This window comes from Callithrix jacchus, chromosome 16, assembly GCF_049354715.1.
Source record: "Callithrix jacchus isolate 240 chromosome 16, calJac240_pri, whole genome shotgun sequence".
In the NCBI taxonomy this organism is placed as follows: domain Eukaryota; kingdom Metazoa; phylum Chordata; class Mammalia; order Primates; family Cebidae; genus Callithrix; species Callithrix jacchus.
Genome location: NC_133517.1, coordinates 78,423,967 through 78,451,537, shown reverse-complemented (window position 1 = coordinate 78,451,537; position 27,571 = coordinate 78,423,967). Strand labels below are relative to the sequence as shown.

At 38.5% G+C, this 27,571-nt stretch overlaps 2 protein-coding genes across 3 annotated transcripts in view; one reads left to right on the top strand and one right to left on the bottom strand.

Annotated features, from left to right (window-relative positions):
• Positions 1–9,530, bottom strand: part of TNFRSF11B (TNF receptor superfamily member 11b) — a 28,060-nt gene extending 18,530 nt beyond the window's left edge. The window contains exon 1 of the mRNA XM_002759271.7: positions 9,437–9,530. Within this exon, the coding sequence (XP_002759317.1) occupies positions 9,437–9,466 (30 nt within the window). The 5' untranslated portion in view covers positions 9,467–9,530. The remainder of the gene's footprint in view (positions 1–9,436) is intronic.
• Positions 1–27,571, top strand: part of COLEC10 (collectin subfamily member 10) — a 513,203-nt gene that overhangs the window by 342,442 nt on the left and 143,190 nt on the right. The gene's annotated exons all lie outside the window — the stretch shown is intronic.

Genomic DNA, 27,571 nt, shown 5'->3' with positions numbered 1-27,571 from the left:
ACATATAAATGATCCACTACAATACAACATAAAATTCAATATGATTTACTATATATCTGTTTACCTACCTACCTACCTATTTGACCATCCATCCATCTATTCATCCCCCTATCTACCCATACGAGTGAATAAATGCTTCTCCCTTCCTCTCTTGTACTGAAATACAGTACTTTATACAACCTCTCTGGAAGATGGTCCTATGTGATTGAATAATCAGTTGCAATTTATACTAAGCAGTAGCTTCTCAGTGATTCACTCCCTTGAATTTGTTCTTCCTTTTCTATGTTACTCATCATACACTTACTCCTGCTTCTCCAGGATTGCACTTTCTAAAAGGTACTAAAACAGAAAGTTTCTTTGCCTTATGCTCTGTTACCTAGGGAATATGGGTTTAAACTCATGTCCACTAAGGCAAGGGCATTTAATTGCTAAAGAAAAGAATATGTTCCCCTCCCTGTGAGAGGACATGGGTGTTCTCATTGTTCAACACTCACTTATGAGTGAGAACATGCAGTGTTTGGTTTTCTGTTATTGTGTCAGTTTGCTAAGAATGATGATTTCCAGTTTCATCCATCTCCCTGCAGAGGACATGAACTTAGCCTTTTTTAGGGCTGCATAGTATTCCATGGTATATATGCGCCACATTTTCTTTATCTGAGAGAAATAGTAGAGGGTGGGGGCATTGGAGAGGGATAGCATTAGGAGAAATACCTAATGTAGATGATGGGGCAATGGATGCTGTAAATCACCACTGTGGCATGTGTATACCTATGTAACCTGCACCATCTGCACATGTACCCCAGAACTTAAAGTATAATACATAAATTTTTTGAAAAAAGGAAATATGGTGAATACCTGAAGCTGAAGAAGGAGGTGAAAAAAGGATGAGAAATATACAGAGATAACTTCACCCAAAAATTTGACCCTCATGAGCCCCATCCTGGGCATTCTTAACCCCTGTGGAAAACTCTGGGTTCAGCATATCCACAGAGGGTTTCTGCTGATTAATGGGTACTTTTCACTGGACTTGGCTAATTGATACACACTAATATAAAGCAGAAAATCTTCCCAGCTGGGTAACATTAGGGAAAGTTACCTAACTTTTCTGAACCACAGTTTCCTTGTCTCTGAAATAGAGAAACTAATCTCCCCATCATAGGCTTTCCATGAAAATTAAGTGAAATATGGTATGTAAGGTCCAAATACAGTACCTATTCTAAAAATGATTAGCATCTGTCTACTTTATGGCCTCTTCCTTTTGGCTTGGCTTACATGGGCAGAAGTTGTAGATGAATATAACTGAACTGCTACAGGGGAAGGGTCAACTCCAAGCAATGAAAAGGAAAGCATGATCCCTGTTTGGTTACTGTCACAAAATAGGGTGTTTGATTTGCAGTCTACTGTTAAATGTCTGTTGACCTTCCCACTCTGCAGCCCAGCTAACCCTTTATATAATCTAAATTTTGAATTTTCGAGTTTTCAGCATCAGAAGACACATTCTTCTTCATGAATCCTTCTAACAATAACTTTGATGAAGAAGGAGAATCTAAAATCAGAGTTAGTCTTTTGTGATTTGTAAATGTTCTTTGCAGTTGCTTACTCTTAATGATCAGATATAACTGGGATTTGGTTACTGAATAAGTCAAGGCTGGTTGGGTTTTATGCCATGCCAATAAACAAGTTCAGACATCTCACTGGCTTAAAAAAAATGAAGATTTATTTCTCAGACATACTGAAGTCCCTAGTTGATTAAGGCTCTTAATATTGTCCTCTATCCAGGACCTAGGATGATATAGCAACCAATATCTGAAATATTGCTGATTTGCTGTGAAGGAAGAAAAGAGAGAGAGAGAGGAAACAACTTTGGGAAGGCTGTATACATCAACTATTAAGTGCTCTAATTTGGAAGTGACTTACATCATTTTAACTAATGAGTTACTGGCCAGAACTATTCACATTCTCCCTGGCCCCATCCTCCCCAGGAGACTAGGATACACAGTCCCACCCAGCCTCTGGAAGGCAGAAGAACTGGGAACAATTGGCAAAGAGCACTAACAAGTACACCAGCCTCATAAACATTGCTCATGCTTTCTGTTTGGCATTTACTTTAGCACAATCTAGTTGACTTGTTTTAGTTTTTTACTGGACGTTAAAAGAGACAGGAAACAGAGTATGGGTGCAGAGGTCTCTGTCTATCAGCCTGGTGCATTATTCAAGTGTAGTTGTTAATGGTCATGCCAACCTACCCATTATCATGCTTATTCTGCCTGAAGGTTTGACATTTATTCCAAAGAATGGTGTGAAGTTGTCAAGTACGTCCTTGTGATTACAAATTCAAAGAAAATTCCACTCAATGAGTCTAAGGAGACTGCAAGTGACCATAATTACATCTCTTCAGTAACTCCTGAGGGGATGTCTTCAACCTGGCTTTTAAATAAATGGAATATGAAAAATACGCACATTCATAACTTGGATGCATACTGGCTAAAGACAAGAAAAATGTGTCTCAGAATGAGAAAATTTTTTTTGGCTTAAAAGAATAATTTGTTGCTCTAAAATACATAAGTCATACTACCTAAAGGTAGGTAACATTTCAAAAGGTGCTTCATCTTGTGGTCTTACTGATTTAAATAGATTTATTTTACATGAACCAATGGGGCAGAAAAAACTTTCACAAAGGCAACAAAATAGAATATTTAAAAACATTTCTGTAACATAATTTTTACAGACAAATATGTCTGTTTGATATTTGCATGTTTTGAGCAGGAAATAATGTACAAATCAATCGTGTGTGTGTGTGTGTGTGTGTGTGTGTGTGTGATAAAAATTTGAAACTACATCAGACCTTCCACATATTACCTGCTCTAACACCTCTATTTTAGAGGTGCGGGAAGTAAAACCCATAGAAGTGGAGTCACCCATTGGAGCTCAGAGACCAACTAGAACTGAGAACTTTGGAACCTCGATTTTATCTAAATGGAATATGAAAAATATGCACATTAATAACTTCTGTGCATATCTAAAGACAAGAAGAATGTGCCTCAGACAATCTTGCCTCTCAACATTGCCGTTGCAAAAGTGTTGTCACCATGACCCACAACTAAATTATTAAATTACATTTTTTGGTGATGGTGGTAGTGGTGAAGTTGACCCAAATTGATGGTCAGGAGAATTTGTTAAGGAATAGAGAACTGATATTTGTATTTCTAAGAATAGAATAATATTTTTCGAACAAGAAAGTAGTATTACATGGCAAGAGAACTGAGGTTTCTGGATCAAGGACCAGAGAAGAAAACTGGATTTACTAAAGGCAGCCACAAAACTGAGATGAGTCACCGTCTTGTCTTAAATCTAAATTCATCTTGACACCTATTTTCCTATTTCATTGGTGATTATTTAGGACGCTGTTACAGAAAAGGTCCAGTCTAAATTGAAGTACAGATCTTACGGCTATTGATTTTATTTTTAAAGAAGATGGCTTCAAGGAAATCAAATAATATTTCAATGAATATTAAGACTATAAATCTAGAGGTGAATTTTTTTTTTAGTCACAACAAAAAACTGGCAAATCAAGGCCATTAACAGCACATTACTTATTTTGGAAGGGCTTTAGGAATTAAATTTCATTTCCTCTTGCATCCTCTATCCATTTATGGTCTGGCTGATTCAGGTGCTTCTGAGAAATTTGAGTGAAAAAAATCTACTCAAGCACCTCGGAAATTATGTCAACTTGTAGGTGGAAGGAACCATTTTAGTGTGTCTGCAGACTGTTCTAGCCTTGGAACATTCATTTAGAGAGGCCAGGTAAATGTGAGAGAGAGAGGGTACCACTCAGTCTCTTACCTAATGTGTTGTAACACTATTCTTATCCCTTACAACTGTCTAAAAGGATTCTTTTTTTAGACTTTGTATGCTAGTTACCCCAAAATATTCTGTGGTAGTGAGTTCCAAAAACTAATTACATGTCACATAAAAACACCGTCCTTGTATCTATTTCAAGTTGGCCATACCTCACTCTTTCTTCTCGCATAGATAGTTTACGGATGTTCCTAGGATTTCCGATTCACTAGTTCCTGCTATTGTGGGTTGCTAAGTTTTATTTTGATTTTTGTTTTCTTTTCTAAACATGGCTGCCACTGCTGTTCGTATTTGCATTTTGTTTACCAGACTGTTGATATCAGGATTCTGCTCTGGGGCGGCTTCATGCTCTTCTCTCTTGCCAAGTGAGGTCATCCTTCTCTATGGCTCCAAAAATCCTCTCTAGGCTAATGAGACAGATTTTTTTTTTAATCTCCAGCCCAAGCTTCTCCTATATTCTGAAATATTTTGTATCTAAATGCCTACCTGACATCTTTACTGAGACATATTACAAACATATAAAAGTTATCAAACCAAAAATGAACACCTGATGCCCAAACCCACTATCATTTGTTCTCCACTCAGTAGCTGTATATACCTGCATTCTCTACTCAGTAGATAGTGCACAGTCCCAACTGGATGGGAAGGCCAGAAAAGTGGTCCAGCCAGGCTTAGATTATACTCCAAAGGTCAATGTATGAATCTGCTTCAGTTTTGTTACTTGTTTAAGAATGGGCTTTCATGAAGGTACTGATATGAACCTTTATGGTAGGAATGTACGAATCTATTGAAAATATTGGTCAGGTGGGTAGGGTGTTCTGTGTATATTCTCAAAGAGATCAAAGCCAACATTAGAAGAGAAATCTCTGGCAGTAAGCTAAATTCTGTTGGAACATTCATGGAAATTGCTAGTAGATTATTCAACACCCTAGCAAATCTCTTTATAGTTCCTTTGAACTCAGGAAACACACCTTTAGGGTCATGTTTTGTGGAGACACTGGGACTACAAATGAACAAGATGAAAATCTGTGCTTGCCAAGAGCTTATACTGTGCCACAGAGGCGGTGCTGTCCCTTAGGAGAAGTTCTAGGAATCTGTGGGGTATTTCTATGGTCATGATGACTGCATGCTGCTAGACCTCCTGAACAATGGAGAATAATCCCACATCCCACACACATTCAAGTGTCCTGTTAACAACTGATCTGGAATCACAGCACCAAAGCCAATGTGACCATGTTTCTGAGTCACCAATATTACACATGTTCCCCAGTCTTTATTCCTAGTTGTGTGTTCATGGCAATTTTACAAAAAGATGCTAGCATATCACTACTTCTTTATGTCTTCCAGTGAAGCCTATTTTATTATAAATTACTTTCTTTTTATTACTTCTTTATAGTATAGTTATGCCAGTATATTGATTTTTAAAAATTATATGTGTAGGTAAAATATGTGTACTCTGAATTTCATTTCAGGAGAGCAAGGAGATTGTTACAAAGGATTTATTGTAAAAGTACATGGGAAGCAATCTGATATAATTGAGAACCACTGTCCTATAGGGTAAACCATTCAAATATCCTGATAATTTTAGCATCTCTGCTCCATTGTAGCAACATAAGGAGCAGCTAGGCATCATCAGTCAAGGCTTTAATGCAAACACATATTTTTGTGAGATTACTGTTTCCCTTCAATATATTCACTAGTCTTTTTTTCTTCTTTTTATTTTTTGGCTGCAAAAGAGAAACTCAAATAAAATGCTATTGGTTAATAAGATGCTAGAGAAAGTAATGCTCTTTACAAAAAGCTTTCAGACAAAGGGAACATCCCAGCAGGGGACTGAGGGTTGCCAAGAGCAAAACCCATCAGGCAAGTTAGTGGCTAGGAGAGCAAAAATACCTGAGTGTGTGTGTTTAGTTCCCTATGATCAACCCTGCCACAGCTCTCCTCCTATGACTCACTGGATAAACCATCTAGTGCAAAATGCTTAGTTGCCTGATCAATGGAATTTGACAGCTAGAGTTTCAACTTAAGTAAAATTTAAAACTAAATTGAAATGAGAAATTGTGCTAGAGGTTGCTAGGTGACCCAGGCCAGGAACGTTGCTATGGACAGGGATCAGGACTGTTTTGGCTTGAGGGTATGTCAGATTTTCCTAGAAACTTCAGAGTATTCATTCTCTTTAAAAACAAAACAAAACAAACAAACAAAAACTTTAACCACTAAGGGGAGGGAGTAGAAACCGAAATAAACAATAATAAAACAATAGAAAGTCCCAAAAGGCATTATTCTACAGGAAAACAGACAGACCAGACATTTTTCCTGAGGAAAAATAAATCTACTCCCTCCCTGCCCACTTCTCCACTCCAACTCCTAGTATCATAACACTAATTCAGAACTTAGGTTTGAGAAGTTCAATGAATGGTTCTGATACCAAATGATGGGAAGTTTCATTCATCAGTTAAAACCTAAGCCTGAGTTAAACAGAGTGGGCCCCTGCTTAACTGCATTAAGGAACATTCCAGGAGAGCCCATGTCTATGACATTAGCACTAATGACACCATCCCATCCCTACCTCCTCCTCTGCTCTCCTACCAGCATATCCTCTGCACTCACAAAAAGAACCGAGAATTCTGTTTTGCTACACACTTTTGTCTTCTCTCACTTCTTTGGTCCAGGATATCTGATTTTAAATCTCCAACAATGAAACATCATAACCCTCCTACAGGATGACAGTAGATGGCCGTCTCTCCATCCTCTGAGTATCATCAGCACATTGTTTACGTAGTTCACTTAGCTCTAAATTGTCCTACAGTTAGTTATCTGTCAGTATCATGCTAGAAGCTAGTGTTGATATGAAACAGAAACTTTATGCGGTTATCTTGGATGTATGCATATAAGACAAGACTAAAACTCCAGAAAGAAGTAAGTTGGCCATAGTCATTTCTCTGGCAAGTGGTAGTACTGGTATTTGGATTTTGGTTGGGAAGTGGTAGTACTGGTATTTGAATTTTGGTTGGGAAGTGGTAGTACTGGTATTTGAATTTTGGTCCACATGATACCACTGCACTAGAAACTTCCTTTATAAAGTACTATCGGGCAGAATATTTTATATTCCCAAGTCATCTAGTAGTTTCTTTTTTTGCAACTCTATATACATAATTACTTGGCCAATTCTCCTTTCTCCATTAGACTGTGGGTCCATGGGGACAGGAATAGTGTCCATCTTGCTTTTCACATTGTCCTAATGACTAGTGCTAGTGGAATGCCCATTATTAAAGAACTAAGTATCTGTGGTGCTTCTAGTTCCTACAATGGCACCTTGGTTTTACAAAAGGGTGTTTTGGACTCTATGTGTAAGTGCAGAGTGTCCATTTGCAATCGTTTTCAAAATAAAGTAAATCTCAGAAGCTAAAGAAAGGGGAAGCAAAATTCTTTCTATATAAAGTGTTTATTGTGTTTAAGACACATGCAAAGTCTTCTCTTTTGATAATGCTGTATCATCTGAAAATAGTATTATCTACACATATGTCTATCTTCCTGTACAGACCATATATAAAAAATATTTGACTATCATTTATGGATACTTCTAATTAGAAACATATTTAGTGGACATTCTGAAATTTAACTCATTGCTAGTGTGTTTATTATTAATTAAATATTGGACAAAATAAAAAGGGCTAGGAAGAATAAAAGCATCCCCATATTAATAGTAGAGTTATTTATACTAGCCCCAAACTAGGATGATTAAATCAATTATGGTGTATCCATGCAACGGAAGACTATACAGCAATGAAAATGGACAAATTATTTTATATCCTATAGTACAGATGCATCTCACAACAAAACTTTGAATGAAAGGTGTCAAATGCAAAAAAAAATGCATAAATTCCATTTATAGAAAGATCAAATACAAGCAAAATTCATCTATGGTGTTCAAATCAGAATACTGATTGTTCTGGCTATGGACAGAGTAGTGACGGGAGCTCCTGAGGTGCTGATAATATATTTCTAGATGTATGCTAGCTCAAAAGTGTTCACTTAGAAAAACTCCATGAGGTGCTGATAATGTATTTCTAGATGTATGCTAGCTCAAAAGTGTTCACTTAGAAAAACTTTATGAGGTGCTGATAATGTATTTCTAGATGTATGCTAGCTCAAAAGTGTTCACTTAGAAAAACTCCATGAGGTGCTGATAATGTATTTCTAGATGTATGCTAGCTCAAAAGTGTTCACTTAGAAAAACTCCATGAGGTGCTGATAATGTATTTCTAGATGTATGCTAGCTCAAAAGTCTTCACTTAGAAAAACTCCATGAGGCACGAATGACTTGCCCAGTTCTCTCAATGTGTTATATTTTAATAAAGATTCACTTTTTAAAAAGCTCTCCATAGTATCTATACTGATGAAGGTATACACCTACACACACACACACACACACACACACATATATTAACATACTTATGTGTAGCCTCCTATCCAATTTACTGTTTCTTTAGTGTCTTTGCTATTTATTTACTTATTTATGTTTCTGTTATCCTAGGACCTAAGTGGAAGACTACCTAGCCTTCTATTCATTATTTGTGGGTTGGAGGCTGAAATTCAAACATTTACTCAAACACATCCAAAACACATATATGGCTTAAATATGGCTTTTCCTAGCCTTGCATAAATGTCTGATTCATATCTTGTGTATTCCACACTCTAGTGACATAAAGAAAATAAGTTATTGGTCATAGAAAAACCTACATGCAAATTTTATTAACCAGACTAAAACCTAAGCTTAAAAAAAATAGAAGAAGCTAATCTAAGTCATAGAGATTCCTTTCTTTTCCAAATAACATTGTAAAAACAATTTTTTGCCCTATTTAGTACTGAACTTCAATTATTTATGTATATTTTAGAATATAATTAACATACGGCCAATATTTTCCACAGTATATTGAAGTTGAGCAGTGAAATAATCAATTTTAACAATGAAATTTTATTCAGATATTAAGTTGCATAGTTAAGAAGTGTGAGTGTGTGTATGTGAGAGATCTTTTCTCCAAATTATTCAAAATTTCCCATACTTATATTAGAAAATCTAATAATCATGTCATATTCAATGTATCCAAATTCTAATTATAATTGTTTTAAGAAGACTAATATCTTCTTCCAACTTACCCTGAATCTAAGGGACCACTTCTTTGCCAGTAATAATAGTAAAAGTCCAAATTCATTAAGCAAAGATAGTATGGACTGCATGAGAGCGTTAATACTCTGAGATGAAGACGGAGGTTAATGGCTTTTTAAAATTTTCAAACAAAAAAGTTCTCTCTTCTCTAGTCTTTCTCCCTCCCTCCTCTACCCCCTCTCATTCTTGTCTTCCATAAACTCAGCAGAAACTTTGCAGCGTAAAAGGACATCTTAGGGGAATCATGGCATAGCTTGAAAGCGGTTTCCTGCTCCAGCCTGATCCCAAGCCTCTCCTGGGAGGAAACCAGTGGAGCCTTCTCCCTGCAGGTCCGCTGGGAGGTCGGGAGACCAGGTGGCAACAGCCTCCCCAGACGCCGGGCACCTCTTGGCTGGCCCAGGGACTTACCACGAGCGTGCAGCACAGCAACTTGTTCATTGTGGTCCCTGGAAACCTCCGGTGCTTGGAGGCGGCGGCTGGGCGAGCGCTCTGGTGCGTCTCCGCAGCCCGTGCGCTCCTCACGTTATATATAGTGTCCCGGGAACAGGAAGTATTGCCTGCCTTTGATCAGTCATTTTTCTAACCTGGACCAAACTTTGCACCTTTCTTTTTTAGGAAGCTTGGGCGGGAGCGGTGGGAGGTGTGCAGAAAGCTCCAGGGTTAACGCTTTCGGGGCTGGGACGGAAAGGATCCCCCAGAGAGGTGGGGCTTGAGGGGTGGGCGGTGGTGTCTGGACCCTGGGAGAGCAGGGGGAAAAAAAAGCCACCGGGCTGCGAAACAAGGCGGCTGCTGTCTCCGCGGGGCTCTGAGGTTTCCCGGCCCCTTCCCGCCAGCTGCCAGCCTCTTGGCAGTGGGGACCAGCGGTGGGAGGGCTGGGCGCACGCTGGGCAGCCGCTGTGCTTTTGTCTCCTCCACCCTGAGCGTCCGATTCAGCCAAGATCCCGACGCAACTGGAGTGCGTCCCAGACACTTTGTTAGCTCGTTGGGTGAAAGCTGTGAGTTTCCGCAGTGCCCTGTTGCCTGAACCCTTCACTTTGGGTTCTGCAAACCTCAAATTACAAGGCCCCTCTTTATGCATTGCATTGTCTCTGAGCCCTGTTCGGGGAGTTTGCAATCATTCATCTTAAAGTTTACGTTGTAGGAATTTTTCTAACTCATGTCTGATTGGCCCTAAAGCCCGTGCGATTCCGGTTCACGCCTTGTTATCTGGGGTAGTTAGAGCCAGAAAGAGTCTGCAGAGTGAAAATTGGACTGCCTAGGGCAGGGAGAAACTTGAGGGGCACTATCTCCTTCACCAACACCATCATCATCAAGGGGCTGTTGGTACTGGAGCTTCCTACGAACTGAGCTTCTGGAGTTGCCACTTCAAGGTCTTTCTAGTGGCCTCAAGTTATAGACAGAAGTTTAGCACTTTGCTCTAGGATTCACCGTTCCCCCGCATCAGTCCCACCAGCTGTTCCTCTGGAAGTTAGATTTGATGACTTATAAAGTGTTGTCCCATTCATGGATTACAGTTCTCAGCTTGCCACTGAAACTGTTTACAGATGGCTGAAAAAATCCCTGAAGAGCTACTTCCTCATCAGGGCCAAGTGTTCAAGATATATGTCTCCCGAGAAGGGAGACCTTTCACCAGGCTGAAGGAGAGGAAGGTGAAGAATCAGGAGAGGGTACCCCTGGGGAGCAAGCATGGCCCACTGGGATCAGAGCATCTACCCCTTCAAATGGACATCCTTCCACCAGATTCAAAATGGATCCATAGACTGTTCCACTGTGCAAATAACAGAAGACAGGGGGTGTCGTTCAGCTCTGTCCCTCAAGGGCCAGAATATAACAGCATGCTGATTTCTTAAGTGAACTAGTGAATAAATGTAGCTCAGTGAGTGTGGACAAAGTTATATAACTCCAAATTACCCCTCATATTTTGAATCTTTCTTTTGACATCTACCACCTGAGGTACCAACACTTAGGCTTGTCATGGGACTCAAGTCAATCCAAGCATTAGAAGTGAAGCACTATATAAACAGCCGTATTATTGTTTTTGTTAGAGTAATATTTGTCTAGAATATTATTTGAAGGTGTCTTTCTCAAAACGTAAAATGATGCCAATCGGTGGATGTCAGACCTGGGAGAAAACTAATCAAGAATTGAGTCCCGTAGTGTTAACCCTGGGAAAGGTTCATGTCTCCTTAAGCCTCATCTATAGGATAAAAATATACTGATATTGTAGAAATGTAAGAGAAAACAAATGGAAGCATTTAAAAAAGAATTACATAAATGATGATGATCACTAGTTGCGAGCATTGAATAAAGTAATGCATGTAAAATAACTCAGCACAATGCCTGGCCCATAGGAATTATTTCCTATTGTTATGATTATTCTAGGGGAGTACCTCAGATACTTACTACCTTACAAAGATACTTACATAGGCCGACGTCTTAGTATACAGACACCTAGATTTGAGCCCCAACTCCACTTTTTCCTAGCTCTGGGACCTCAGACTAGTTGCCTATCCTATTTCTGTTTCCATTTTTTAAAAAATTTCTATAATGAGGATAATAATCACATCTACCTCGAAGTATCTTAAAGATTATTATAAAGATTGAATTAGATGAAAGATGTAAAACACTCAAAATAGTGTCCAGCACACAGTGAGTGCTCATTAAGTGTTGTTATCATCTAAGGTTCTCATGGGGACATTTGTATGAGCACAAGGCAAATCTAGATTGTAAGCTCCTGAGGGCAGGAACTACATATTTTTCTATGGTATTTGTTGAAGCTTTTAGCTCAAATTCTGGCTCTTCCTATAATGGAGCGATGATGTTGATTTTAGGATTTGGGGGATTGGCAATTAGCTGTAATCCGGAGACAGGTTGGGGCACCATTTAACTAGAATCACAAAATAGACTGTGTATTGACTGTGCATCTCAGGGCCTAACTGTGGGCCTTTTATTCATCACCCACCAACAGGAAACTGACAGAGACTATGAGTTATCAGTCATTTCATTTGTTACATTCTTGGAGCAATCTGGCCAATCCTCTAGGGTATTCCTAAGTAATCCACTACAGTGGGCTGCAGGCTCTGAACACTCTAAGCCTGAGTTCATTTTAAGATTTAATTGGAATGGACCCAGGGATTCCAGACTGAACCCAAAGGGAGACATACAAACAGTATCTGGAAGACTACATTCATCTTCCTGTGACAGATCCCTCATTGGCAGAGGCTGTTGGTGACATGAAGCAGAATGTCCCATAATTTAACCTTCTGTTTCTGGACACCAGATATATGTGATGCTAGCTTTCTAGGGGACATCTCATTATATTCCTCATGTCCTCTTCCTTAAACTCTTCTAAATTAGGCCCCAAGTTGAACAGATTTTGGATTGCCGCCCAATGACACACTGTCTACTTCCTCCAAGTCCCCATTTTAGCCACTCCTAAAGCTTAGAGAAATGGTGCCTGAATATTAGGAGTTCCTATGGGGAAAACACTTAATTTCTTTAGCACAGTAGCACAGCCCATGATTCAGAAGGTCATTTATAATCATCATCATGATGGAAATACGTGAGTCTCAGGAAAGCAATTGACTAGAGTGATTTGGGAGACAAGGCATGCAGCTCTAAAGTGACTGATCAAGTGTCCAAAACGTCTTGTGCCTACGATTCCTCACCTAAAAATTAGAAATACTAGTTCTGATTGTGCAGACAAAAGGATAATAACTTGAAGAACAAGAATAAATTCCTTGTTATTTCATTGTTGTTAAAAAGAAGCTTTATTCTGATTTCATAAAAGGAACAGAAAAAGGAGGAGAAACATTGATTTATTTCATTAATGTTTATCAATTTATTAAAAAGCACAATTTTAATTATATTAATATTTGAGACAAAAGCTATTTGCCTTTATAAGTCTTCCAGACTATCTTTTAAAATGTATATGTATGTATGCCTTAAAAAAATGTACAGAAAGATAAACTTACCTAGCTGACTCATTTTCTGATGAAGTAAGTCAGAAAGTTGTTTAAGAATTTGCCTGAACGTGTTGGACTGGGGTCAGTAGCTGCTATTTATGGTTCACGACTCACCTGTAATGTGATGCTGGCATTACTAGACATACATTAAAATAGCCCTTTCTTTGAAAATTGGCCTTAATCACACAGTTATATAAATATAAACAAGATTGTGTGCTACATGAAAAGAAATAAGTGGCAATAGAAGGACCTGACCCTGTGTCACTTTTAACGAGAACTCTGAAAACTGCGTATATTAACAAATGATGACCACGTGGTGAAGAGGTGGGGGAGGGAGAGCCTTTGAGCAAGGAGGCCAGGGTATCAGTAGGTCTCCCAGTGAGAGGAAGCAAGGTGGTATTTAAGGAATTAGAAACATTCCAGTACAGTTGCTGCATGGAGAGCGAGGCATTGCGTGGTCCGGGAGGGGCTGAAGAGGTGAGTAGACAATGGTCAGCTTGCAGCTGTGAGTGATTCTGGTCTGTCTTCAAGGAACCATACAAAGCACTAAAGAGTTTTAAGCATAGGAGTGTGTCTTCATCACTTTGCATTATTACAGCAAAATATCATAAACTGGGTGGAACATTTTAGAAACAAAATTTATTTCTCACAGTGCTGGAGGCTGGAAGTTAGAGATCCAGAAACCAGCATGGCTGAGTTCTGTTGAGGGCCTTGTTCTGATTTGCAGACTGACAACTTTGCCTTGTAACCTCACATGGCAGAAAAGTTCTCTCTGGGGTCTCTTTTATAAGGGTCCTAATCCTATTGTTAAGGCTGCACCCTCATGACCTAATCACCACCCAAAGGTGCCCTCTCCTAATACCATCACCTTGAGGGTTAGGATTTCAACATTTGAATTTTTGAGGAACACAGCATTCAGTCCATAACAAAATGACGCCATCATTTCAGCTGCTGAAGGGTGTAATTCTCCGAACCCCACCCTGCAAACCTCTCAGGTCAATAAATACAAATATAGACATGTAAGAGAAAACTCTCTGAAACTGCAAATCACAGTCAAATTGATGACACCTCTGGGTAGGGAAGTTCGGAAATAAGGAACAATAACCTCAACAGTCCATCATAGGAATCGGTTCTGATCAGCTTGAGGAAAAGACACAACCTCTGGTTTATAACCTTTTGCCAGTCATGCCATTCACTTCAACTGGAGTTTCCAGAAACTCAGATAGTCATCTAGTGCCTACTCAGTCTCAAGAAACCGGTTTCTTAATTAATTGATGCATATTACAAATAACCACGAATGGGATGGCTTCTGAATAAAGAAGTATTTATATCAACAGAGTGTTTAAAAATACTGTACCCTGACTCGGGGTTCCTCCTCAAAAATTATTGATGAAATTTGGTCATCTCTACTATTAATTCAGAAATTCTCCCCACTTCCCTGATCCCCATGCAATTTGTCTGTACCTGGCTAATGAAGATGTCTTCATTAGATAAAAACTCTTAAAACTATTCTCTAAACAATCAATGAGGTACTTCCATCTGGGAAAGTCCCCACCTGGAACTAAAACAAACGTTTAGAAATAGAGTTTTGATGAGATAGTTTTCAGAGAAACTAGCCTACAAGAGTAAATTGCTTCCTGAAACACATGTTTACCTATAAAAGCCTTAACCCGAAGGAATCTTTTTAGGTCAATATTAAACTAAAGAGGGGAGTGAAGTCCCTTAACATTTAGTGAAGGGATACCATGAACTAATCGGGAAAGAAAGTATGTCTCAGCACCAAAAACATAATCATTCATTTATTCAGCAAATATTACTATCTACTATGTGCCAAGCACTGAATTAAGTACCCTGATACAGATCAAAAGGCCCCATACTTCTGAAGCTTAAGCCAAGTTGGAGAGAAAGAGTCACCAACTAAACTGACAAACTCTTCAGATGGTGATAGGTCACTTTTAGAGAGGTGATGTCTGTAACACAAGTTAAGATAATGCAAGGGTAACTGACTATGAAGACCTACTTTAGCTGAGCTTTTTAGGGAAAGGTTGTAGAAGCCACTTTTGATCAGACATCAGAGGTAGAGAAAAAAGCACATGAGGTGGCCCAAGGGAGCAAAGTCAATGAGGCTTGACCCAAGGGAACTGGAGAGAGAGAAACCTTATGTGTCCAGAGAGGTGAGCAGGGCCAGTCCATGCAGTGTCTAGGGGGTCAGGATAAGGACTTGTCAGGTGAATCTATGGACAGTAGGAAAGCACTGGCATATCTTAAATGTGAGTGAAGTGATTTGACATGTATGCTAACAGGTAATGTGGCTTGAGTGGAAGCAGGAGGAACATTGGGTCATTGTCTCTAGGACAATCATCATCGAATGCTTAGAATACTTTAAGAATGAATTCTCTAGCCAATCCTGTACTTCGCATACCCATACTTTCACCCACAGAAGCTAGGTAACAAAGCTACTGGTGTTGCTGAGAGATGGACAGGGCTGAATCCCTGGAATGGGAACCTTCTGATGAAATACCAGTTCCTCTACTGGGAAGTGGGAATCCCAGTGAAGTCAATTGCCCACCTGGAGAGAGTAGCTCAACCTGAAGAATGTGGACATAAGGTCAACTGCCTGTGCTGAAGTATTTTGAAATAAATTACTGACGTAATAACAGCAATCCAGAGCAAGTGAGTAGGCAGAGGAAAGAGTTGTTTGCAGGGAATAGTCCAAACTACAGTGGGAGAGAAAGAATGGGGATTGGCTCTGGAGGAATATGAACAACGCAGAAACAAAAAGCAGCCCTGCTTTCATCACTGCAGTTTCTTCTCGGGTGCATAAAGCGGCCTTTAAGGGTTCATATTTCTGTAGGTTCTACATGGCATTTGGTGAGAATTAAGGGGGTGAGAGTAGCGGAACCTGAAAACAATTGAAGTCATTATTTTGATTTGGGTAGGAAAGACGTTGTCTGTGCTTTAGGTTCTTCTCTCAAAAGACATACTGCTTCTGCTGAGTAGAGTTCCGGAAAAGCCTGAGGCACACTTGTCTTAATAAACCAGACCAGTTAACAGGGTTTTGTACAATGGCACCAGAGGCCGCATCTAAAAATGGTGATTTACTTGTTCTAACTCCAGTCAGTGTATGGCAGATATGCCTTCTTGGCAAGAAAAAGACTCATGGCTGGGACTTCCAAATTCATGAACACTATGGGTCTTCTGCTCATAAAAAAAAAAAAAGTGTATCTAAGTTTACACAAATTTATCATTCAATTTCAAAAAGTTCAAGACCTATGGCTCCGGTGGGAAAACTGATTTGGAATACGATGAGACCTTTCACTGCTCAGTTTCAAAGAGATGTTTGTACTTTGGTTAGTAATAATATTGTTGTATCATCATTTGTCATATTTCAATATTTATCTTTCCAGTGTTCTTGACCAGGATACCAATTCTGAATTTTCAATGAGGGTTATATAAATGATGGTTGTTTTCTCCTCACTAGTGCATCATCACACTAACCAAGTCTATAAATGGGCTTGTCCTTTGAAATTATGTACCCTCAACAGCTCAGATCTCAAGGCAGCTGATTCTGCCTGGCAGGTGTGGGATGTGTGATTGAGTCATTCTAGAATCTCAAAGAGGTATTTGTTGGAGGGAGCAGCAAACAGTGACTGATTCAGTAACTCCTTGGCTTCCAAACAACCTGGTACTTACCACAGTTTACACTTGAAGGAAGCTCTGCCCCTTCTTTAGTGGTTGTTAGATGTAGGGAGATGAAAGGAAGACAAAAGCAGAAGTTCCAACAGGCAAGCAGAGTGGGAAGTGTGGAAGAGGGGATTTCTTTTCATGGTCTTTTTAAAGAACAACAGAAAATGCCGGTGTCCGATAAGGCTTAGAGAGCACAGGATGAAGATCTGGAAGTTCAGTAGCAAATGTGGTCATCTGAGGCCTTGGTAAACTGAAAACAATACAACAGAGTCATTAGAGCTCAGGCTCTGAGGCTAGACTCTTGCATGTGAATCTTTGTTCATTTGCTAGTTTTGTCTTTTCATTGCTCTGTGCCTTGGTTTCTCTAGGCAATAAAGAACTGAATAATAGTATCCACCTCCTAGGATTGTTTTGAGTATTCAATGAGAAGTATATACAAGGCCCTTATAACAATGCCTGGCAAGCCATAAGCTCTCCACAAACATCAGCTCCTATCTGCAATCAAATTCACTGCTGAGTTACTTGAGAGTGATTGCACCTTGTGTTGTGTGGAGACATCTATTAAGTCATTGTATGAGGAGATGTTATAATTTTAAACAATGTTCATGCTACAGCTACTATCTATTTAAAAGTATTAACTGGTGTACAAAACTGACAATCTGACAGTCATGTCAGCTGGGGCATGTGTCCCCAAGTGCTCACAATGTGTTCAGCCCCATGCTGGACACTGTGAAACCTACTGAAATTGGCTATTCATGCATCTTCTTTGACTTCTCTCTAGTCTCTTGATCAAAATTTGTTCTGTGCTTTTTCACATGGATTTTAAAAAGCTTCAGTAAAGAAGTGACACAGGAGGTCAGAAGGCATATGTTGTAAGTATGGTATAAAGTCCTTAGAAGTTTAGAGATAGGAAGGATACATTTGAAAGGAAATGCAGATGGTATTTGGAAAGGCTTCTTGAAAGAGAAGGTGCTTCAAACATTAGCAGTGCTTTGAGAGGCAGATATGAGAAGGAAATGGATTCCAGGCAGGAGAAACAAGGCAACTGAAGACCCAGAGGCAAATAAGAGTGGGGGGTGTGTGTTGGTGGTGGTGGTGGTGGTGGTGGAGGAACGGGTACTGTATGTAGCATGTGTGGTTCCAGCAGAGGGCATCTGTGCAGCAATGGGGAGAGAGGACCTAGTCCTGGTGCTAAAGCTCCAGAGAAGGAAAGGGCTAAAAAAGAAGTGTGGATAATTTTCAATTCCAGGTGCCACTGTTTTATGGGCAGTAGAGGCTCAAAAGATTTTTGAGTGTGATTGGACTTAAGCTGCTTTTGTCCTTATTCTCTTTAAAGTACTTTTGCATCCTTTATTTCATTTTGTCCTGATGGCAAGGTTACAAAATGTGTAAGGGAGCCATCATAAGTCTCATTTTACCTAGCTGTGTCATGCTCATTGCTCATAAAGCAGAATGATCAACAGACTGTGCTGTTCACAGGCAGGAGAAGGATTAGAAGGAAGGGCACCAGACAATATGGATCACCTGTGGACCAGGACATCTTCCACTCTGCACAGCTGCTTGTTTGGAAACAGAATCTGCTTCTGTTCCAAACTGTGCTGAAAGTTTAAATACAAATAATGTCCTTATTCATAAAACATATCTATATTGTCATGCTATCTTTAAATAGGCACTATCAACTTGTATTTAAGCCATACAGCAATATATAACATTTACATGCTGCTTTTAACCAACAAAAGATCATTCGATCCCTTAATTATTTGACCTTCCCAATAACTAAAATGCAGATGGACTAAAATATGATTAATATTCTTACTACAGAGATAAGTAAACTAAAACTCAGAGAGGACTGGTGACTAGTCTAAGACGGCACAGTAAGAAAGAGTAGACTCAAAATTAAAGCAAGAACTTGAACTCTAGATTCTTTCACAAATCCCATGCTTCATCATATTTTGTTAGCTGTTTCTGTTTAATGCAATTCAAACCATGATCCATTATTTGACAGCAAGCTTCAGCTGGCTAACTGGTCTTTTTGACCATGAGTAGAATTCTTTCTTTCCTATGCCTGATGTGTTTGAGGCCTGTGGGTGGGTGCCAAGATGGAAGACTACAAGTGTCTCATCTGATTCAGGGGCTGGCCCTCTCTGCATGGTGCAGAAATTGGTCAACAACACTAAGGGACCCTGCCATGCTGACTTTGCTATGAGACATGTTGCAATTTGTTGATTTCTTGGCCTGCCTTCCTCTCCTCCCATGTCTCACTCCTTTCACTGAGGCCAGAGGAGCAGGGAGAGTCTGACACTAGAGCCCTACCTTTTCTGGCTAGTTACCCATCTGCGTCAAAGTGGTGTTGGCTTTGGCGCCTGGGAGGCTGGACTGGAGACCATTCTTGGGCAGCTATTATTTCTTTCTAATGGTTTCTTGGCCTTCAAAGCCAAGGAAGGTTATTTTTGCTTAGAAAGACCTTAAGATTTTAATGGGAATTTTGGTTTTGGATATTTTTAAATGTTCTACTCTGTTCCTAAGAAATAAAAAGAGGTTAAATCTCTTCCAAAGGAGTACTTTGCAAGTTGGCATGTGAGCTAGAGGGCCCACAGCTGAGCTCATGTTCTCCCAGACCTACTTGTCTAAATGAGTCAGGGAAACCAATCATCCCCCTGTTGTTGTTCTGCATTTACCTAAAAGCCAACACTCCCACAGGGCAGTGGTGGATGTAATTTCTGGCACCCATACAAAAATGTTGAGAAATATTTGCCGTCTCTTTGGAATCCTGTAAGGTAAACAGCATACCATGGTCTTCTGGGACAGCACATGGAAGTCCAACTGAGAGGAATAACTGACTGTGGTAGAGGTTTATTAGTATGATGAGAAAAGTCCAAGGTGAGTACCAACCTATGTATTCTATAGGCTATTCCTATGTATTCCAGGGAGCAATAATGTTCTCCTCTGAAACTATTGCCAGTTAGTGCTTGAAGGAAGTTTCGTTGAGTGCATGGTTGGATGTCTAGTATATTCATCACCAGGGCTTTAATGAACACATTCCCTTTACCTGGAAGATCCTTTATCCAACTGATGCATTCTTTTTACAGCTTTATTGAAGTATAATTGATATTCAAAGAACAATAAATATGTAAGCTGTACAAATTGATGACTTTGGACGTTTGTGAATACCTGTGATACCATCACCACAATCAAGGAGATAGGCATATCCAATACCTCCCAACCATTCCTTGCGTTTCTTTGTTTTGGCTTTTGTGGCAAGAACACTTGACGTGAGATCTACTCTCTTAAAAAATTTTGGAACTTATTTGAATTTGTAGTATTGTTAATTATAAATATTGTGTTATACAGTAAATCTCTATAATTTATTAATCTAGCATAATTGGAAATGAAGACCAGTTGAACAACACCTCCCCATTTCCCAACCCTGAGTCCTTTGCAAACACTGCTGTATTCTCTGCTTTTATGATTTTGACTATCATAGATATAAGAGTGGAATCTTCAGTATTTGTTTTCCTGTGACTGGCGTACCCAAATTCATTCTCATATTCAGTCATCAAATATTTTAAGAACCTTCTAGGTGCCAGCACTGGATATGAATAAGTCTGGGTTTTCATGTTCAAGGAATTAATAATCCAGTCAGGGAGATAGATTAGTGTTGAATTGAAACTGAGGGTGTAAAAGACAAAGACCGCTATGGAAGTACGCAGGTGGGAAGGGAGCCTGGGTCTGGCAAGTCAAGGCAGAGGGTCTGACTGTTACAACAACCAACCAAACAAACAGGAAATCAGCTGAAGTTCAGTTCAGGAGGTACCAAATAAAATGATAAAGGTAATACCAACTACCGTTTATAAAATATCCATTCATTTTAGTCTTGCATACGTTACCTATTTTCCAAATTAGGAAATTGAGGCTCAACAGCTTGCTCGAGTTCACTCCACAAATGATTATCAGGGCTGAGGTTACGATACATCTGCCGCTAGTGTTACTACATACCACGTGAATACAAACTCGGTTCTTGGTTAACATTTCTATTCTTTATGACTGGTCACTTGTTTCATATTACACTCTCCATTCATAATTCCAGCTGAATTCATTCATCAGCTCAGGGAGCTCTCTCTCAACACATCCTGTCTACTTTTATACTTCTCCTTAGCACTTGTCATCATCTAACATGCAATATCCTATTTCATCAATTCTAAGATGCTCATTTCTTCATATTTTTACATCTCTGAAATCAGGATGCATTAAAACATCAATGGTATGGAAGAGTTTCAGATAGCCTTTTCCTAGTCTACATATAAAAACAACAGAGCACGCTTTAATTGATAGCTCCAAAATTCCTCAAATATGTAGCATTTAATTTATGTTATATTTCTTATTTTCTGTCTTTCTCCAGTAGAATATAAGTTCCAAGAGGTTAGGGCTTTTGTCTGCCTTTTACATTTTTGTATTTCCTATCTCTTGGAATATTGTTGAATGAATTAATGGCTGGATAGAAACAGAGTGCCTACCATGTGTTGGAAATTGTGTGAGGTGTTGGATGTAGAGTGAACAATGAAATAGATATGAGCTTTGCCCTCCTGGAGGGGGTGTATGTTGAACAAACAGACAAACAAATGAATGCATCTGCAGATACATACTTTTACGTGGGGAGATGAAAAGTGAAAAAAGTGCTTTGGAGCAAATAAATGGGAACTGAGGTGTTTTTCAAATTTCAACTAAAAAGTCAGGGAGAACCTCTTTAAGGAAATGACATCAGAGCTGACACCAGAGAGAGGAAATATGTCTAGGAAGTAATATGTCTAGGAAGCCAGACTCTTTCGTTGCCTGGCGCACATAGTAGCCAATCTTGATCATTCTAGTCCAAAATATTTTCTTCTTTCTTGCCACAATGTCTGACCCTTGTATCTGTATGTGCTTTTAGTTTTGTTTTTGCAGATGTCCTTTCTGTCCACCTAGAATACAAATGCATCAATCTTGTCTTGTAGAATAGAGCACTGAATTAGGAGACAGGACGCCTGGCTGGTAGTTCCAACTTAGCCCCTACTTTACAAATTGAGGAAGGTAAATAAATTCTCCAGTCCTCAGATTCTTGCCTATACAATTAGGTTACATTAGAGAATCTCTAGGTGTTATTGAAGTTTAACATTTAAATTCTGTATTATTAGTCTACTTTAACAAACAGTTTTGAGGAACTATGATGTACTAAGCTACTAAACTTTCTGTAGGGCACTGAAGAAATTGAGATGAAAGAAAAGAGAAAGGTACGACCTGTTTATTTATGGTGCTTATGATCTTGAGGAGTATCCTGATACTTTGATGAGTTCAATATAATGTATCATAGAATTTCTTCTACTTTTGAATTTTCAACTATTATAATTGTCTTTCTAAGGAGTCAATCCTGTACCCTGAACCTCTAAGTAAAGGCATTTAACTCTGCTTGCCACCAACAGATCGACTAGATACTGTTGCATTAAGTTTTAGAACTAATGGATGAGAGCAGGTCTGAGAATCTAAGTTACTTGTAGGAAAGTAAGTGTAAGCCAGGGTACCAAAGAATTGAAAGCAAAGGGTCATCTTGTTCCACGTAGGTGAAGGTAGCAGTGCTGCAGGGAGGTCAAAGAGAGAGATCTCATAGGACATTGATGTTTCAGCTGAATTTGGAGGGAGGAGAAAGGATTAACCAGATATCTTTCCTTGGGATGCTTTCAACTGCAAAATACAGACTATCCAACTAAAAGTGGATTTGATAAGAAATGAAATGATTATTCCATGCATTCCCTGCCTCTGTGTCTTATAATACAGAGATAGGGAAATTCTAAGCTCAAATGGAATCTCAATAGCCCAAAATATCATAAAGAACTCAGGCTCTTTCTACCTTTCTGTTGTCACCTATGAATGTTGGGTTTTGTTCTTAAGTTTTCCCATAGTGGTTGCAAGATGACTGCCTAATCTCTTGGCATAGTATTTTTTACACTTTATTTTTAAAAAGGCTGAAAGGTGGAAACTTTTCTGAAAATTCTCTTTACCAAAAAGAATAACCATTCTCTTTTGCCCCATTTTCCCCACTTCTCATCCCAGCTCAACAAGATTCCTGGTAGGTTCTGGTGACCAGGGCTGGGCCACACACCCAGACTCTAAAAGCAAGAGAGGTTGGGGAAATGTGTACCTGGCATTTCCAGTCTCCATATGAGCTAGCAGATTCTGTCTGCTAGAAGGAAGTGAGGGCACAAAGCGGGCAAGAAGTAAGTGGAGTGATTACTGGGTAGGCCTTCAACATGGTCCTACAAAACAAGAAAAGAAGAAAAGGGAAGTTGTTCATGGATCTCATGTTCAGAATCTGGCACGGTGCTTTGCTTTCTGCATTGCAGGCATTAAATTGCAATTTTTTGATTGTGGAATCATTATCATGGAAATAGAAAATCAATGTCAAGTCAGGTGAAGGAGCAGTGAAATTAGTTATTCTTTCCAAGCCATGACTAGATGAAAAAAAATTAATTATGTTATTTGAATGGGTGGCTGTTGGTATTTCTAGTGAGTGGTTAAACTGAAATACTAATTCAACATCAAGAGAGGTAGTGGTGGCATTTTTTTAAACCATGTCTAATTTGGCAATGGTTATATAATCAAAAAGCAAATCAGGGAAAAATCTGAGTTAAATGGAAAAAGACCAGATCTTAGGAGATGAAAATTTACTGAAAATACCATGTGTAGTGTTTCAATGGAAACAATAGAGTTTAAGAAGGTCCCAGGAATAGGGAAAAAACTTTAGTAGATCCTAATAAAGTGCTTACTGTTTGTTGATTACACATGGAAACTCACAAGAAGGAAGCAAAAGAGGACACCACATTAGTTCATTTAAAAAAAAATCAACTATATACAAAGCAGACATTAACATTTTTTGGAAAAATTTCCTTTGCCTTTTCCACAACTAACAAACAAAACAGGAAGCCATAAAGTTTTTTTCCGACTGTAACAACAACAAAAAGAGTATCTCATTCAGACCGAAAAAGACAAGTCATTCTTTTGGAAGGAGGGAATTATTTTAAATAATTTGTATGAAGTAATGCAGGGAGATTTCAGTATCAATATGAACTTGTCATAGCACACTGATCCTTTGAATTATCTTTTATCCATGTCTTTTTAAGCCCTTCAAATCCTTTTGCAGAACTGTGACAGCTTGCCCAAAGAATAGAAAACAATAGAGATTAATACAAGATATAGATTTATTTCCTGCTGTTCTTTCTTAGATGAAATAGTTCCACTTCTTTTTTAATGACTGGGACTATTTAACTCCAATCATAATGTATTTTCTGTGGTTTCTTAAATTGGAATTTTACTCTTCAGCTCTACTTCATCCTGTCTTTCTTCTCAATGAAGGCAGGGAAAGGTGCCACAAAGGACCATAGAGGTTGGCTTATGTTTAGCCTTTCTAATTTTATAGCATCTGCTGTGATGTGTCAAGCCAGATACCACGTTTCTATTGTAAATTATTCTCTCCATCTGCACCAGATTCACAATCTTTTTGGAATTGTTATATTTTTTTTTGTTGATCAACTTTCTAAACCTTAAAGGTAACGATGCAGTTTCTGCACTTTCAGTATCTAATAAGCCCTAGTAAAATGGCTTTACCCCAGGAATCCATATTAGACTAACCCAAGGAGATTTGATGTCTATACCAGGTCTACTTGGCTTGGCATGCCAAATTAAAATCTCTGTGGTAGGGGTCTGGCAAAAGTGTTTGGAAACGCTTGTTTGATTTATTCTGATGTACAAATCTGGTTCAGAACCATTGGCATATTTGAAATAATAAACTTACCATCAAGAGAAAAAGAAAAAAAAAAAACAGAAAAAAGTGGAAAGAAAACCAAAGGTGGCATAGGCAGCTCTTGGCCTCTAATATGACACCTTCATAGTTTGGAAATACAGAAAAATGGTACAGTGCAATGCTAAAGATACAAATGCCCTGGATTCAAATTTCCTCCCTGCTATGAAAGTAAACTTTCAGCTCTTCTATGCCTTAGTTTACTTACCTGTATAATAAGTATAATAATAATGTCTGCAGTCATTTTGGAATTTACTTATGTATTATGTATAAGATTAAATACTTATAAAGTACCTTCTGACTGGCATAAATTAATTGCTCAAACAATGTCATTTGTTATTTCAGCCAGCTGAGAGGCTCAGAGTGGAAGTCAAATAATATGTTTTATTAGGAAAAGAAAACATAAATAATTATTAACAAAGGAATTTTGTTTAGTAGCTGGAACATTTAAAAACCTGAGATCCACATGGGATTTTGTTTTAGGTCCTCGGTATTATAAATGTTAAAACCATATTTTCATTAAAGTAATTATATTAGCATTAAGAATGCCAGAACAGTCCCCTCTAATAGCATTAGTAAAACTCTAAAGTATCATAATATGGCAGAAATTACTGGGGTGGATAATTAAGGATGGCATTATTTCCTGCAGGCTAGGGGTATTTTGGACTGGATTATCCAATAAGAAGATTAAAAATGCATTTAGTACAAGAAGAAGACATGACAAGAAAATGACAGTTCTTCAAATGAAATTATTCAATATAGACATTTCAAAAATACATTTAATTAGTCATTAAAATAAAATTATATATTTGTTTCAGCTATTTATATTTATTTTGTGTTTAGAATTTTTTAAATATAAGTAGGAGTAGGACACACAAATTTTTTCAGTGCTTGGTGTATATCGGATGGTTTATAGTCTGGGCCTGAGTCAGATTCACTTCTAGGGATGTGCGAATTCCATGTGAGCAACTTCTTTAGACAGTGTTTTCTTGTAGGGATGTCATTTTGTGAGTGGAGTTAGTAGAAACTCTGTAACTAAAATCTTTGTTCTTATCCCCAAATATATGGCATAGATGCTAAACCATCTGGTTATGCAATAGACAGGAGTCACCTGACACAAATTCTCTTTCAGCAACTCTGATTTGCCATAGAACACCTTTACCAACTTCATAATAGATGTTAAGCTCCACAGCAGCAGAACCAGGCACTCTCCATAGTCCCTAGCCTTCACATCAGCAGTGGGAGCATCCCAGAATTTCACAATCAAAGGAGTGTTGTGATAGGCTGAATAATATTCCCTCAAAGATGTCTACATTCTAATACCCAGAACCTATGAATGTGTTAACTTACATAGTGAAAGAGGTTTCACTATTTGACTAAATTAAGGATCTTGAGTTAGGAGCATTATCTTGAATTAATTGGCAGGCCCAATCCAATTACAAGGATCTCTATAAGATGAAGGTAAGAGGATCAGTGAATAGAAGGATCTGTGACAATGGCAGTAGAGTTTGGAGTGTTGGGGCCAAGAGCCAAGAAGTGCCAACAACCTCTTGAAGTGAAAAAAGAAAGAAACAGATTCTCCCCTGAAGTCTCTGAAAGGAACCAGCACTGATAGTACTTTGATTTTAGCCCTATAAGACTTATTTTGAACTTGTGACCTCCAGAATGATAATAAATTCATGTTTCTTTAAGCCACTAAATGTATGATAATATTGCAACAAACATACTCAACTAATGGAGACTTCATGCATCATCAGATTCAATCTCCTCTTTTTGATGAAGTGATATAAGGCTCAGAGAGTTTGGTTGTGCATTTATTCACTCATTCAACAATTTATTCAGTTGCAAACATCTGCCAGGCAGCATTAGCAGTAAGCATATGATCTATAGTACACCTTTTTCTAAATCTTTCCCCTAGGACCCTGGGAATTAGAATCTGGAGTGGAGAAGCCCCCAGAAGCGAGATGTTTGGAGTTGATAAATTCTAATGGTGGTACACCCAATCCCCAAAGCTGTACTCTTTCCTTCCCCTCCAGAGGCTGGGTAATTGACTTGTTTCTTATTTTTTTTTATTATTCAGCTCCTTCTTATTTTTATTATTCAGCTCCTTATAATAAATTCATTCATTTATGCAAGTTGGATAGAGTGGATTTCTGTATTTATTATACCCACTATAGCAAATTATCTAAAAAACAGTCGATGGTGTCCTCTGATCACTTCAAAGGTTTATGAGTGTTTTAGATCAATGATTTCTTTTTACAAAGGGCATCTTATTCCACAAAAATAATTGGCAAGTCACTAACCAACGGATGTTGTCATCCCCAACAAACCAAGTCCACACCCTCTTCTCAGCATTTGGGGAATACTTTTGTCTGTCTGTCGAAAAAAGATTGTGAGCCACAGACTGCATTTGCAGTCCTCTGATGTCTGAGCTGCTACAATGTGTTATGGCTAGAATTGTTTTGTTATAAATATGAATTTCTTAGTAATTTCAATGAGCATTACCTATCAACCACAAATAGGAAGACTGTTTTTATTGGATAACTTTTTAAAATAGCTAAGAAAGGATGATGGCTGATGTATATTTTTAATAAGTGGTCATAATCCTATTTAAGGAGTAGAAGGTTATTCTAAGAAAGAGAAAGAACAAGTCAGAGAGCAGAGCTACTGCCTGTAGAGGCACAGGTCTATGGGGCTACATTCAATGACTCCAGAAATAGGATCTCAACGACTAGTTTCAGACATACTTGAGACTTCACTCTGTCTCCCCATTTCTGACCTTTGCAGTCTCTGATAGAATTCAACAGGTTGGTTAAAAGATTAAAACTAAATCCAGACTCCACTATTTAATTTCCTTGATCAACTTAACTGTAAATGGTAATATTAACATCTATTTTCTAGGTGGCGTTCAAAGAATCAAATGAGATGAGATAATATCTATCAAGCATCTAGCAGTGTCTGATGCATAGTACACTCTCAATATATGTTTATGTTTATGCCTATTTTTTTTTCCCAAAGCAAGTGTGACTAAGTACATGCTTTTGCTTTTGTATCTCTGGGATA